General features: G+C 39.6%; 1 protein-coding gene across 2 annotated transcripts in view; it reads left to right on the plus strand.

The window, feature by feature from the left end:
* Positions 1-16,535, plus strand: part of LOC124254677 (leukotriene A-4 hydrolase-like) — a 36,315-nt gene extending 19,780 nt beyond the window's left edge. Inside the window, exons 9-16 of one of the 2 annotated variants that reach the window (XM_046688524.1) lie at positions 31-145; positions 6,075-6,216; positions 7,700-7,803; positions 8,613-8,689; positions 9,309-9,459; positions 10,510-10,592; positions 10,735-10,839; positions 15,358-16,535. In XM_046688524.1, coding sequence (XP_046544480.1) covers positions 31-145; positions 6,075-6,216; positions 7,700-7,803; positions 8,613-8,689; positions 9,309-9,459; positions 10,510-10,592; positions 10,735-10,839; positions 15,358-15,487 — 907 coding nt within the window. In that variant the 3' untranslated portion in view covers positions 15,488-16,535. Of the gene's footprint in view, positions 1-30; positions 146-4,179; positions 4,301-6,074; positions 6,217-7,699; positions 7,804-8,612; positions 8,690-9,308; positions 9,460-10,509; positions 10,593-10,734; positions 10,840-15,357 lie in introns of both variants that reach the window. The other variant, XM_046688523.1, reaches the window with a different exon arrangement.
* The last annotated feature ends 360 nt before the right edge of the window (positions 16,536-16,895 follow it).

Here is a 16,895-nt window from a genome sequence, read left to right on the forward strand (position 1 = left end):
TTTTCAGACATTGTATTTTGTGTATTCCAGGTTAAATGAAGGCTTCACTAAGTATTTTGAAAGGTTGATTGTTTGCAAATTAAATCAAACCCCAGGATATAGGAACTTCCTGGCAAATGAAGGATTGGTGGTTTTACGAAATGCTGTAAGTCGCTGAATCAGAGAATCATATTTAATCTTCAGTGTTACCTCTGGGATCTCAACTTCTGAATACTTCATGGATTTGTATACATCTCGTTCCTCCATGATCCTTGAGTATGCTTTGCAGTGACACAGGTCATGTGTATTGTTAGAGAAATATAGCGATGTGTAACCCATGCATGAACAGCTCGTTCCTCCATTAGGGGGCCAGTAAGTGAAACATGGCTGCATGTAACCCATGGATGTTGGGTGAGCTCTTCTCCATGCATGAACAGCTCGTTCCTCCATTAGGGGGCCAGCAAGTGAAACATGGCTGAATGTAACCCATGGATGTTGGGTGAGCTCTTCTCCATGTAAGTGAACAGCTCGAATTCCTCCATTATGGGGCCAGCATTAGCAAGTGAAACATGGCTGAATGTAAACCATGGATGTTGGGTGAGCTCTTCTCCATGTATGAACAGCTCGTTCCTCCATTAGGGGGCCAGCAAGTGAAACATGGCTGAATGTAACACATGGATGTTGGGTGAGCTCTTCTCCATGTATGAACAGCTCGTTCCTCCATTAGGGGGCCAGCAAGTGAAACATGGCTGAATGTAACCCATGGATGTTGGGTGAGCTCTTCTCCATGTACGAACAGCTCATTCCTCCATTAGGGGGCCAGCAAGTGAAACATGGCTGAATGTAAACCATGGATTTTGGGTGAGCTCTTCTCCATGTATGAACAGCTCGTTCCTCCATTAGGGGGCCAGCAAGTGAAACATGGCTGAATGTAACACATGGATGTTGGGTGAGCTCTTCTCCATGTATGAACAGCTCGTTCCTCCATTAGGGGGCCAGCAAGTGAAACATAGCTGAATGTAACCCATGGATGTTGGGTGAGCTCTTCTCCATGCATGAACAGCTCGTTCCTCCATTAGGGGGCCAGCAAGTGAAACATGGCTGAATGTAACCCATGGATGTTGGGTGAGCTCTTCTCCATGTATGAACAGCTCGTTCCTCCATTATTATGGGGCCAGCAAGTGAAACATGGCTGAATGTAACCCATGGATGTTGGGTGAGCTCTTCTCCATGTACCTAACAGCTCGTTCCTCCATTAGGGGGCCAGCAAGTGAAACATGGCTGAATGTAACCCATGGATGTTGGGTGAGCTCTTCTCCATGCATGAACAGCTCGTTCCTCCATTAGGGGGCCAGCAAGTGAAACATGGCTGTATGTAACACATGGATGTTGGGTGAGCTCTTCTCCATGCATGACTAGCTCGTTCCTCCATTAGGGGGCCAGCAAGTGAAACATGGCTGAATGTTACCCATGGATGTTGGGTGAGCTCTTCTCCATGTACAAACAGCTCGTTCCTCCATTAGGGGGCCAGCAAATGAAACATGGCTGAATGTAACCCATGGATGTTGGGTGAGCTCTTCTCCATGTACGAACAGCTCGTTCCTCCATTAGGGGGCCAGCAAATGAAACATGGCTGAATGTAACCCATGGATGTTGGGTGAGCTCTTCTCCATGCATGAACAGCTCGTTCCTCCATCATCCTTGCCTTCATATGGCTGACAGACATGTATTGGTTGTGAGCAGAAGAAGGAAGTCTGAGTGATCTCATCTCTGTGCATGTACCAAGTGCACAGCTGAAATATTGAAAATGTGCCCACAAAGTCTGAACATCAGATGCTGTTTGTGTAATGTAATCATTGGTCTATGTACTTCTTCCTGCTGTTATCAGGCTGTGGCTTGATTCATTCACTTGCCTTTGCATGTGTTTGTGATTGATGGGGCAGGATGCCCCCACTATTTCATAGTGAATCAAAAACAAATCCTATTAATGTTGTTCAAAACTCTACGATGAACTTTGTTTGAGTGGAGATTTGTAATTATTGTTTTTGTGGCTATTTATCACAATGGTGACTACACAGAAAAGCAGATGTATGTATTCAGGGGTCACAGAGAAACATGGTGTATACAATCCTGTGAAGAACAGACGATGAAGTCTCCAGACTGTTTTCTTCGTTTGATACCTTTGCTTCAGATGTAATAGAAGATTCCAAAAGAGTAACATTTTCATTTGAACAATTTTTGTCACACTGTCTAACCACAATATTTTAAATGAATTATATGCTAATACACAATAATAGGAAACTGATATTAATTGTGTTTATAACAGCCAGGTAATGGTACTTTCTGTAACACTTTGACCATAAAACTGATGATTATGTGGTGATCTAGTTGAGATGATGTATTTTATAACCAGTCTCTGAAAGTGAAAAAGTGAAGGTGAGATTTATCTGACAGCTAGGTTCTGCTGTGGTTTGTGTGTTGGTGTACATCATGGAGTATATTAAGTGTGTGGAAATATACTGTTCAAAGAAGAACACAGAAATATTTTATATGTGACTGTCTCTAGGAGATCCAGAGGTTACTTGTGTGAAGCCATATCTTAACATAACCATGGCACCTGGATGATCCGGGTTGGAATTCATCCTCAGCAATCCATGCTTGTCGTAAGAGGCGACTAACGGGATCGGGTGGTCAGGCTCACTGACTTGGTTGACACATGTCATCGGTTCCCAATTGTGTAGATTGATGCTCATGTTGTTGATCACTGGATTGTCTGGTCCAGACTCCATTATTTACTGACCGCCTCCATATAGCTGGAATATTGCTGAGTGCGGCGTAAACAACAACCAACCATAACCGTGGATCTGTCTGACTATATAGTTAGTCAGTCATGGCTAAGACTTTGGTTATATGAAAAATTTGTTTCTTTATTTTCATGTGAGTAGTATATATTGGTTTTGATTTCTATATAACATATCTACTGATCTGGACAGGACCTTATAGCCAATGTTTTCATCTCTCTCAACAAAATAAATTAAATTTTTTGTTTTTTTTGGTTTTTTTGTGTGTTTTTTTTTTGGGGGGGTTGGGGGGGGGGGATTTGTTAAAATGTGATAAGATACCACTCATAGAGTGTGTAACAATATACAAAGTGATATATATTAGACGGGTTGTCAAACTGGGAGTAGTCATAATGGGAATGAACCTCACAGATACACAGTGCATCTTCTTTATCTTAGCATCAATACATGAGATACATAAGTAGGGTCTGGAGAGACACATTGATCATGTACTTGTGCTGGAATCCTGGTGTTTGCACACAGAAAGCAACTAAAGAGAAGCTATCATCACTGCTTGTTGATGTTCATTTAGGTTATGGTCAGCAGGGGTTACTGTCCATGAGGTTATGTTCATCAGGGGTTAATACCAATGTGATTATGATCAGCAGGGGTTACTATCGATGATATTATGGTTAGTAAGGGTTAATGACAATGAGATTATGGTTAGTATGGGTTTATGCCAATGAGATTATGGTTAGTATTGGTTAATGACAATGATATTATGGTTAGTATGGGTTAATGACAATGAGATTATGGTTAGTATGGGTTAATGACAATGAGATTATGGTTAGCAGGGGTTAATGGCAATGAGATTATGGTTACCAGGGGTTAATGACAATGAGATTATGGTTAGCAGGCTTAATGACAATGAGATTATGGTTAGCAGGGGTTAATGACAAGGAGATTATGGTTAGCGGGGGTTAATGACAATGAGATTATGGTTAGCAGGGGTTAATGACAATGAGATAATGGTTAGCAGGGGTTAACGACAATGAGATTATGGTTAGCAGGGGTTAATGACAATGAGGTTTAAGACATTAGGGATTAATGGTAGTGAGGTTGTGGTTGGTACTGGGTAATAGTAATGAGATTCCCATCAGCAGTTGTTAATGGCAATACAGTTTTTTGGAGTTACCTAATGGAATGGAAATGAGATTATGGTCAGTACGTCTTTATGGCATAGAGGTAATGGTCAGCAGGGGTTAGTGTTAATTATGGTCAAGAGGACGTAATGGTAAAGAGGTAATGATTAACAGAGGTTAATGGCAATGAGGCTATGGTAAGCCAGGGTTTGGGCAATGGGATTATTGTCAGTCAGCGTGACGTAACTAGTCAGTATTTTGTTACTATTGTTTGGTAGGTTGAATGAGGGTCACACAGTGTTTTTGGAGAGGAAAGTGCAGTCCGCCCTGTTTGATGGAGATAAGAGGCAGATGATGGAATTCAGTGGCTCTGAGGGACTGAAGGATTTACAGTACAATGTGAGTGGCATTTTCATATAAAGTTTAAATAACTAAACCATGCTCACAAAACTTACATAAAAAAGTTAATTTGACCCACAAAGCTGCCCAATCAGACCAGTAGAGAACATCAACAGGTGTTGTACTCTGTCCTGGATAAACAGAGAAAATGAAATCCATGTGAGAATTGGTCTTCAGCAACCCATACTTGTCTTAAGGGGTGGCTAATGACTAATGACATTAGCTGATTTGGTTTACAGCTTTCATCGTATCAGAGTTGTGTAGATCACTTAATTGTCTGGTCCAGACTCAACTATTTCCTCGAGACTCCCATCATATGGGTGAAATATTGCCCAGTGCAGTGTTGATTAGCAAGCACACACACAAAATGTAGAGCTTGAGTTTCATGTGAGCTGCATCACACTCAGTCCCCAGTTTACTGTCAAACATACAGGTATTTGCAGTGACTGGTTAATGGAAACATATTCTCCAAATGCATGTGGAATGCCTACTGCCCCCCCTCGCAGTGTTCAAGTGGACATCTTTTATTTTTATTGTAATTTTTCTGCAAAGGAATATTTTCGACCGTGGTCAATACATTTTGCTATTTATAGCCGACTATGCCAAAAATGGTTTGGTCAGGTCTTATTAAACTTTGGCTCAGTATTATTCGTTACACTACTATTATGAGTAGAAGGTTGCATCAGCTAACCTTTTGAATTGACGACAGAACGCAGCTTACGAAATCGTGAAAGATAACATTTGCAAGTACCGTTTGAACTTTTACCTCGAAAACTCGAACCATTCCACATGATTGCTTCCGAGTGATACACATGAACAACACAACAATTCAAAGTCGCTGAAAATAGAGTTTTTGCCAATATTCCAGGACGTCATCTTGCAGAAATATAAGCTAATAGTAACCATGTCCTCAGAAACTCCTACTGCTGGTGAAACACGTGTTTTATGCAGATTTCTGTTTGATGAGAGATCAATGTCAGTGACCGGGGAAGAGAAAATCCAATAATCTTTTTGTAAGTCCCGCCTAACCCTAAATAATAGACGTTGTCTGAGTAGTATTACAAATGTTACTTTATTGACCACAAACTGAGGTGTATTACAAACAGTAATGTTACTTTATTGAGCAATACACAAGGGGAAGTGCAGATAGACCATATATTCAACCCCATACTTACTTCTTCTGTTCTGTACAGGACATCCTGTATGTTCAAGGATTTTATATGAAATTAGGAAAACTGATCTCGAGACATGATATCACATTTTCTTCCTTTTATGGTCAAAGCTAACTCTTTTTGCATGGATTTTCTTTTTCAAATCCTTATTGGAAAAGGGTATTCAGTGATGAATTTGGTTGCTATTTCTTTAAACAATTATCACTTAATGATTAAACCATATGTTATTTACATGCAGTGTATGAAATAAGGCCCGTCCGACCGCCTAAGACGGTCTAGATTTCTGACGGACGGTCTAAATTTACAGCTAGCCAGCCCGATGGTCTGATACAATTTCCATACATCTGAGTAAATTCACCATATTTGGTCTGGTTAAACCCATTTTGGGCTGGTAACATTTTGAAGTTACCAGCCCTGATGTCTGGCTGGATTTTTGGCTTATTTCATACACTGTTACATGTTCCTCATGCTTCAAAAAGCAGATATCTATACTATCCCATCTCGATCCATGCATGATTTTGATATGATAATGTTTTCTTATAATTATGTTTTCTTATATATTCACTATCAGTTATGATTGAAACAAAGTTTGTTGTGTGTAGGTTAAAACATTGAATAACGGCCCATACACGCGACTGGTCATTGACCTGAAGGGCGTTGACCCAGATGACGCGTTTTCCAGCGTTCCCTATGAGAAGGGCTTCACTTTGCTGTTCTACCTGGAGACACTGCTTGGGGGACCAGGTGAGGTCATACAAATATCGGTTGTTAAAATATATTTTGTTCACAGTAAGTTTAGTTGTCTCTACTCTATATACAGGATCCAATTACAGTATGTCCAGTAGGCTGAGAGGAAAACAGAGCAGGTGAGCAGGATAAAGAAGATTAGTTGAAAGAATGTCGAAGATACAGGTCTTGAATCACACGATTGTTGTACAAGTTTGACATCTTTCTTTTCGACCCGCCTCTGTGGTGTAGTGGTTAGAGCATCCGCCTGCAGAGCGAAAGATCATGGGTTCGATCCCCGACCGCATCATACCAAAAGACGTTAAAATATGGTACTTGTTGGTACCTGCCTGGCGCTCGGCATTAATGGGTACAACAAGGACGGGTCGGCTCGATGTCAGTATACTGTGTCTGAGTGGGGTATTCATGCTTAACTGCAGCATGGTATCTCAGTGAGCTAGCACTATAAAGACAGTTTACGTCTGGGTTAGTACAAGCAGCCACATATTAGTGGTGGTCCGATTAATTGAAATAATCGAAGATTGGTCGCAATGACAAAACGACCAAGCAAACGATCATGTTTACTCATAATCGAACACAATCAATTTTGGAACACTTGTTTGCAATAACAATAGTTTTCACAAGGTTGGTTTTGTCTGTTAGATTTCATTAGCACTACAAGCTCTTCCAATACATGATTGAATTTATTTTAAAGACTGCATGAAATTCATGTTCCTAACATGCTAGTCATCCTATAAAGATGTGAAATTTGCAAATGCATTTTGTGCAATTTGCAAAGAAAACGAAAGAACTACATGTTTTTTTCTTTATCTTTTGTGCATTAACAAACATGACAGGAAAATTTGATAAATGACGCTAACCAATTATTTTCGATGATTGATTGGTTGTAATGAACCAATCATCAATTATGAGATTGAAACCAATTCCCAACACTACCACAAATGCACATGCATGCATCAGGGAAATATTCTTAAGTACGACATTAAACCCCATTTCACCTCCCCTCAACTCTTTTTTTTCATATTGATTGGATAACCATGACTCAGGTCACATTGGAACTTTTTTCATTAATGGAAAATCATAAGTCATTGTTCCTTGTACAGCTATTTTACAGATCTCACATCAGTTCCATACACCGATGAATATGTCCAATAAGACAATATGTGTATAGTCTTCAAGATAATAGAAGTACATGTATATGCCTACTGAGTATGTCCTGTTAGCCTACTGCTGTATATACACTAAGACTTAAAGATAACATCCTTTAGACACTATGGGCATGAAGACTAAATGTTCTATAAATACTATGAGTATACCCTACTAGATGATGTCTGTTTGTACACATCAATGGCAGGGTAGTGTTATAGGTTTTCTTGTCCATTCATTCACTGCCAAATGTTGTTGACACTTAACAGAGTTTATTACTCACCATACGAGTAGTTCTGATTTACTGATGCTAACACTGTTTGTTTCATTACAGTTGTGTTTGAGAAGTTCCTCCGGTCCTACATCGAGAAATTCACCAAGCAATCAATTAACACCCAGCAGTGGAAGGACTTCCTGTACAGTTATTTCTCTGATGAGGTGAGGACAGGTGTACCTGTGGTAATTAACTTGAAACAACAAACAACAGGATAGTGAGTGAGTGAGTGAGTGAATATGGTTTTATGCCACTTTTAGCAATATTCCAGCAATATCACGGCAGGGGCTTCACATATTGTACCCATGTGGGGAATCGAACACGGGTCTTCGGCGTGACGAGCCAACGCTTTAACCACTGGGCCATCCCACCACCCCAACAACAGGATAGACTACATCAAGTTGGAGTATTTAACAAGAAAGTCTGACTATGTTTTCTTGTCCATGCTCTATTTTGTAAAATAATACAAATTGAGCTTTATGTTTCCAGTTGATGATATGACCTTACATAAACATATTTTATCTGTGTTTTGCTTTAAGCAGTTGACCAAGAGAATCAGGAAATCACGAACATAACTCTTGTCTTACCTGAACATGATTATATATATATGGTAATAGTATATTAGCAGCGTTCGAAATACCTGCCTGCCCAACCGGCCGGGACGGGTTATTTTCAACACGGACTGCCAGATTCTCAAGTTCACCTGCCCGATGGTCGGTTAAACTTTAGACATGTATATTGTATTTTTTTGGTGGGCAGGTAAGTTTTGGTCAAGGCTGGCAAGTTTTACATCTAACCAGCCCTGTGGTCTGGCTGAAACTTTTGGGAGTTTCATACCCTGATATTAGATGTAGAAGGTCTCATGTTAGTGGCAGGATGATACAGCTTTTTGCCATCTGGACTGCAAAGTTTGAGGGGTGCTCTTTTAAAGTATTTATTAGTTTATTTATTAATTGTTTATTGTTTTTTCAAGAAAGCCCAGACAGCCCTGAACACAGTAGACTGGGATGCGTGGTTCAACAGTCAAGGAATGCCTCCAGTAATACCAGAGTAGGTCAATGGCCATATGACCAGTCCATCTCTTCAGGTCTTGGGGGGTTGTGTTAAGTATTTTATTAACCATGGACAAGGGACACTGTAATTAAATGGTAGTTTGGTTAGTATAAGGGAGGTAATTAGTTTGCAGGTAATCTAGATTATCTCCCATTGTCCATTTGAATCACCTTTGCCATGTATGTCAAATTCCTTTTAAACATCCAAGAACCAGGGTGAAATATATGCATTATATGCACATGTTAAATCTCCAAATCATCATCATCAGGAATAGAATTTTTACAGCTTTTTATTCTCTTTCCTCATATCATGATATTGATAAGGAATAGAATACCACAGGACCTTGATATGTGGGTCCTGGTTGACAGCCATGCATCAGTCAGTAAACGTCAGGACCCAGATTTTCGAAACTCTTTTAGCGCTAAGATAGTCGTAGGTGCCATACATTAACATTAACTTACGACTATCTTAGCAATAAGAGAGCTTCGAAAATCTAGGCCCAGGAGCAAGAGCTTAAAACAAAACTCCCTTGTACATTCAAGGGAACGAAAGTTTGTTTGTTTGTTTGGAAAGACAGAGGTTTTATTCGTAATTTATGAGTCATCTGTTTTTGAAGCTATGACACAACGTTAGCAAGAGCATGCACAGAGTTGAGGGAGAAGTGGTGTGCCGCCTTGGATACCGATCTGTCTCAGTTCAGCGCCAATGATCTCACACCTCTGTCATCTATCCAGATACGAGAGTTTCTAAGTCAACTGCTGGAGCAGGTGAGTTAAGGGTAGGAATGTCAGTCTAGCCAGTACCAGGGTAGCTGAGGGTTGGTATGTCAGTCAAGCCAGTGACAGGGGAGCTGAGGGCTGGTATGTCAGTCAAGCCAGTGACAGGGGAGCTGAGGGCTGGTATGTCAGTCAAGCCAATGACAGGGGAGCTGAGGGTTGGTATGTCACTCTAGCCAGTGACAGCTGAGCTGAGGGCTGGTATGTCAGTCAAGGCAGTGACAGGGGAGCTGAGGCCTGGTATGTCAGTCTAGCCAGTGACAGGGGAGCTGAGGGCTGGTATGTCAGTCAAGCCAATGACAGGGGAGCTGAGGGTTGGTATGTCACTCTAGCCAGTGACAGCTGAGCTGAGGGCTGGTATGTCAGTCAAGCCAGTGACATGGGAGCTGAGGCCTGGTATGTCAGTCTAGCCAGTGACAGGGGAGCTGAGGGCTGGTATGTCAGTCAAGCCAATGACAGGGGAGCTGAGGGTTGGTATGTCACTCTAGCCAGTGACAGCTGAGCTGAGGGTTGGTATGTCAGTCAAGGCAGTGACATGGGAGCTGAGGGTTGGTATGTCAGTCAAACCAGTGTTAGCTGAGCTGAGGGTTTTTGTGTCAGTCAAGCCAGTGACAGGGGAGTTGAGGGTTGGTATGTCAGTCAAGCCAGTGACATGGGAGCTGAGGGTTGGTATGTCAGTAAAGGCAGTGAAAGCTGAGCTCAAGGTTTGTATGTCAGTCAAGCCAGTGACAGGGGAGCTGAGGGTTGGTATTTCAGTCAAGCCAGTGTCAGGTGAGTTGAGAGTAGAGATGTCAGTGTTTTCACCTGTTCATGGAGGAACACTTGACGTAATCAATTTACTGCCCAAATCAACAATATTGCAGCCATGTTACTGCATTGAACCTGGCCAATAATGTATCACTATGAGCTTGGTAATATCAAACTTAGCATTTGAAACCTCAAGATGCAATAAAGTGTTGATAAATCTTGAGCAAGCCTAACTCTACACTGAAAACATGTTATATCTAGAAAGAGGCATCAATGCAATTGTTTGTATTCCAGGAACCGCTGTCTGTCACAAAGCTTGAAAAGATGCAGGAAGTGTACGACTTCAACAGTGTCCGCAACTCAGAAATCAGATTCAGGTGATTATTGTGATTATTGCTTGATCAGCATTCTAGAAATTGGTGAGTCAATATTGAGGCTTGATAATGCTGAAGAGACTATGCACCCAGCTGTCCCACATAGACAGTCATTCTCATACAACTCATACAATGTGTATTTCAGATGGTTGAGGCTTGGTCTGTTGGGCCACTGGGCTGATGCCATTCCACGAGCAATTGATTTCGTCACAGAGCAGGGGAGGATGAAGTTTGTCAGACCACTCTACAGGTAATGTGTATGATACATCATGACCTTGTGGATTGAGGTTCAGTGTGAGCTTGTGGATTGAGAGTCAGTGTGACCTTGTTGATTGAGGGTCAGTGTGACCTTGTGGATTGAGAGTCAGTGTGACCTTGTGGATTGAGGGTCAGTGTGACCTTGTGGATTCAGAGTCAGTGTGACATTGTGGATTGAAGGTCAGTGTAACCTTGTGGATTGAGAGTCAGTGTGACCTTGTGGATTGAGGGTCAGTGTGACCTTGTGGATTGAGAGTCAGTGTGACCTTGTGGATTGAAGGTCACTGTGTCCATTGAGGGGTGGTGGGGTAGCCAATTGGTTAAACTGTTCGCTCGTTACTCCGAAGACCCGGGTTCGATTCCCCACATGAGTACAATGTGTGAAGCTCATTTCTGGTGTTCCTTCCCGTGATATTGCAGGAATATTGCTAAAAGCAGGGTAAAACCACACTCACTCCATTGAGGGTCATGATTTGGTAAACTGAGGGTCTTCTGGACCTTGTCCATTGACGGTTACCATGTCTTTGCAGGTCACTGTGCCTTTCAGTGTTGATCAGTACTCTTAGTGTCAAATACTAGTTTGCTTGGCCATTACCTGATTGTTTACAGGCTGTGATATTGTTGAAGTAAACATTCATGCACACTTTCATTACTTGGTGATGTTAGAATGGACCTGTTTTCAACATTCAGCAAGTAATTGTGTATCCGAGTACTTTGTGCACATACGCAAACTTCATGTCAATACTGACAGTATTCATAGTATACAACGGTGTGCCGTATGTTTATGATATGAACAGCTACATTAGTGGCTACTTCAAATGCTATTATTGTGGATATTTTGTATCACTTACTTCAATATTAGTTGATATGTCCTTTCTATGTCAATCGAGATTGCCCAGTTTTTGGTGCATTTTCTGTGTGACTTCATTCATGAAAATGGTTGAATAAGCAGTATTTGCTTGGTAATCTCAGTTTCCAGGCAATTTTCAAATATGCTTTTACTTTCTCGATACTTTGCAGCAGTTAATTTTCTGTTTGTTGTCGATAAACTTTCGATTTCCCATATCGACAGATAGACGATAGGCAACTCAATTATTGTTCTGGTAACATCACAACAGTGCTGAAATAGTGTTTTGGTGGCAACAGAAAGGTGCAGCCACCTGATGTTGAGACATCACCCTCATGATGTGTAGTCGTGAGTCGTGGCATGATATGCAGTTTATTTTCTGTTGATTTAAACTTTCCAAGTCACATGATTGACATTCATGTGCTCCAAGCAGTTTATTGAGATGCACATGCACAATCTTGTTGCACGTGTCTAGGACTAAACCATTGACATCACAAGATGTCGCACATGCATGTACTTTTTTTTGTGTTGGTTCCAATTCAGGCATCAGTGCAGGCGCCCTCAATTTTCACTATGACATTTCCTTAAGCACTTTGAAAAGTGGCTATGAAATAACGTAAAACAGGCACTTTTATTTCATCATCAAAATACATATAGCAAAACATTTCAGTAGTTTGACACTTCTGTACCACGGTAAAGTTTAATGTGGATATTTACTTGACCTACTGAAGAATTCCACTCAACCCTGGTGTCGGGCAATGATATTTTTCATCCACTCACTCACTCACTCATTTAGTCGGTTTTAAGTTGGTTATTGTATTTTCTCTCTGAAAATTGCTCTTTGAATGCGTTTGCTGTGTTTCTTCTGGGAAGTATTTTCTTTGCAATGATGTTCACAAGAGATGATAAGTCTTGCAAATATTCAACACTAATATACGATATATTGCAATCAGCAATATTCCAGATTTAGGATGGCAGTCTGTAAATTAGTGAGTCTGGACAAGACTATCTAGATATTAATTGATGTACGCAAGTCAAGTCAGCATGCTTGACCACCCAATCCATGTAGTTTCTTCTTAAGATAAGTATAGAATGCTGGAAATGATTCTTCATACATGGAATCACAAGCTTGATGATAATTTTTACATCGACGTAACACTATAGCATTTATCCCCAACGGTGTCCTCCCATTTGTGAAAACTCCCAGTTGTGAGACACATTAATTAATGGTTCAGTGCACATAGGTGGTGTTTCCACATCCCTACAATGAAAGTGGGATCAGCCCAGCCCAGTTCCCACAGGAGGCATAGTTCATTGATGAGTTGATTAATGAAATAGATTATCAAAGATTATATTTACACAGAAGAAATAGTTCATTGAATATTTTATTTATTCAGAAGAATATGTAATTATGATAAAAAAAAATTATTGACTATTATGAAGTTTTTGAAAGTCATTTTTGTTTAAACATATTTTATTATTATTCATAAAAATGAATTGGGATTGGTGAAGTATTACTGCTTATGTTAACACCGCTCCCATGCAACATAAAGTATAAAATGAAATGGGGGATGTGACGTCATCGATATTGACTATTGCATAAATATATTTTAAGTACATATAAATATATACAGATTACATCAAATACAACTATTCTCTAAGTAGTCATAATTAGAGACTTACAGTTGTGTGTGTTTAACAAGCTATTGTAGGAATATAAATCAATCACGAGATGGTTATTGAGTTAATTTCAGTATTTCCCTGTGAAAATTTGAAGGTTGTGTCTTGATGATATAATTGTGGACGGATTCAACTATTTTCTGGTTTACACAAGGAGTAAATTCAAAAAAATATCCACAAGAGCAACATGCACTGTCTATTAAATGTCTGTTATACTTATCGGTGTTTAGGTCGCTAGATCCGAGCCTGAGGCAGCAATGAACGATTTGACAAAAACAAGAGCCATAATTAAGATCAATATAAATCTTGTTTTCGGTTTTTGTAATTAGGTTTTAAAATTCTTTGAGACTGCATGACTCTTTGGAATTTGGTAGGGCATTCCATAAATTTATTGTGTCGGGTAGAAAGAGTTTGGCATACATTTTGACTGTAAATTTCAGAGTTATTTCAGAGTTATTTCTTAAATTATAGCTTGTAGTTTCGAAGATGGAGTAAATCTGAGTAGGTAAATTAATTCCTCTTTGATCACGAAGTTACCTACACAAAGTGTTTAATTAATAAAGACATTTACCTGAGTATGTTAATCAATTTATCTTATAAAGTTTCATTAAGTTACCTCCACAAGATTCAGTTACATAGCAAATCAGTAATTAGCTAGGGTGAATCTATTCTATCAGACAGGGGAGTATGGTGTGTTTTCGTTGTTTCCACTGTCTCATAACTGGGAGTCTCACAACTGGGAGTTCTCACAAATGGGAGTAGACCTCCACAACAATCACACCAAAGAATTCATTCCTGCTCAAGGACAAAGTACATCTTGGTGGCATATGTTTCTACATAAAACCAGATGCTGCACCTTGTTTTACATAAGCCCTTTTCAGGGAGAGGCCTCTTTTTTTCAAATTACTAACTTACACCAAGAAGATATTATATCCAACGTTGTCATATTCCTCGTAGATAAAGTGTTTGTTTAAATGTCAGATAAAAACAATTGATGCTGATGAGTTTGCTATTTAATATTGGAAATATCCTCACGCTGTCTATACAATGGTGGAAATTAATTCAACATATTAAAAACCTGAACCAACAAAAGGTTATGAGTCATGAAATATGAAGGCTTTCAAATTTCAATCTTCTATGTGCCATAAATACATTTTTATATTATTGAAATAAGAACATAGACTCAGTAACTGCCTGCAAAATTTATTGTCATAAAAACTTAAAGAGAATTGTCAGATGTCAGAGACATTGATTGAGTTAACATACGAGTTACAATTTTTTAAACCCAAGATAATATCTGGTACAGCATTAATTTCCATCCTGCATATTTCTGTACTTTGAGATTAGCCAGATTGCGAGATAATCATAGAGTTCTTCTCAGAACAAGTTAAGGATATCTCAAATTATTATACTTAATCTGTTTTGCCAAGATTATCTATGATAATAAGAAAGAGTTTGTCTGTGATTCTTTTTGTGGTGAATGACCTACTTCTCATTTGGCAAGTACACACTCTGTCAGTGGTAATAGTATCCATGAAGATCCGGGTTAGAACTGATCTTCAGCAACCCATGCTTGTCATAAGAGGCAATTCATGGGATCGGATGGTCAGGCTCGTTGACTTGGTTGACACATGTCACCATAAACCAGTTATGTAGATAGACGCTCATGTTGTTGATCACTGGATTGTCTGGTTTCAACTCAATTATTTACAGACTGCCACCATATAGCTGGAATATGGCTGAGTGCGACATTCAAAAAAGACGGACAGTGTTAATAGCCTGGGCCCTTATTCTCAAAACGTTCGTAGCCCTTAGAATTCTTAGCTTGAATCATAACCAATGTGTTAAGAGTGGGCTTAAGAAGTTTGTAGGGCTACGAACATTTCGACGAGAATAGCTAGCCAGGCATGTATGTTTGATCCATCACCATAAAGAAACAACAGCTATTTGTGAATGCATGATTGAAATGTGCACCTTTTACAGGGACATGTATGCATGGGAAGATGCAAGGCAGCCTGCTATCAACAACTTCCTGGCTGTCAAAGACGAAATGCACAACACAACAGCTGGTCTTGTGGAGAAGGATCTCCATCTGAAAGAGGCTAGCAGTTAGCTATGAGATGGCCATTCCACACAGCAGTTTCACCGAGATGAGCAGAGCAAGAAAACCACTTCACATGAACTTGATCATGTGTCAATAACTGATTTTACAGGAGCTTCAACATTGAGCCATTGATTATTTGATACAATGTCATGATTAAGTAGTTCAACCTTAATGTGTTATTGTCATATAGCAAAGATTATAGCAGGTATAACTGTTAATTCAACAATTTGAATTCATATGTATTTGTTTAATTTACACCAGAGTGATCAAAACATGCCTCGATTGTCAAAGTTATTGTTTCATTAAAGGACCGATCATTTCATTTATGAGCCGTCTTTGGACATTAATATCTTTTTGACACTCACCCTATTCGTGCAAAAGAAATTCATCCCCAGAGTATTATATGTGACCAGTCACTAAATAGTTTAATTGTTGTACCCTGAAAAATTGAAAAATAGAACTGTGTGATATTTTTATGCCCAAATAAATAAATGTAACATGTTTCTGTTCCTCTGCCCTCTGTAGTACATTACCAATCACAAAACCCTGTTCAAATGTATAACTTTTGTATTTTTGAAAAACAGAAGTGTCATGTTCCTCTCCCCTAATGGTTGTGAGAATGTTTGGTGAGTCCCCTTCTTTTGCTGTCTTAAATCTTGTCATGACCATGCCCCCCACCCCCATAAATGACCAGTCAAATTGTAAAAAACAACTTTTTCATGTGACAATACTTGTGGCCCAAATACATTTTCATTTTTTTACTATACTTAGCTTTGGAGAAGGGATATTAATGTCTGTACTTTAATGGAAAAAGTGTTTTTTACCATTGCTAGTGTGTACATTTCTTTGTTGAAAATGATAGCTGATAAAGATAGTTTTGACTGATATGAAAGTCATTGCTTGTCAAGTTTCTTGTTTCATGAGAAAGGCTTATATCCAGGGTTCAACATGATGATTGCTTATCCAATTTATGAATAATTTTCAGAATAATTTACATTTTACAGGAGCAGATGATATTTGTTTATGAGAATGTTTTGAAATAAATTATTTTGATTTATTGCAAATGTTTTTGTTTTGTTATGGTGGATGCTATTTATTGCAAGTGCTGATACTTTCAACCACTGGTTTGGTAGTACAGATGCAACCAGCTTGATTTGCCGGAATGTGCTACTCAACTTATATTTACATGTAAATATATACACTGCCCCATAGGCTGATACAGTGCGTGCGTGTGTGCGTGCGTGAGTGTGCGCTCGCACACACACACACACACACACACACACCTTTTGTGCTTGAAAGTTTGTTAAATGACCCTTCAAACTCACGTGAAAATGAAGTGTGCACCCCTCCTTTTCTCAATAGTGGGCACCCCCCCCTTTCTCAAAAAGCTGTAGCCGCCCCTGTCCCAACATACTCT

The sequence above is a fragment of the Haliotis rubra genome, unplaced genomic scaffold (assembly GCF_003918875.1).
Source record: "Haliotis rubra isolate DU_JTF1 unplaced genomic scaffold, ASM391887v1 Scf58, whole genome shotgun sequence".
NCBI lineage: Eukaryota > Metazoa > Mollusca > Gastropoda > Lepetellida > Haliotidae > Haliotis > Haliotis rubra.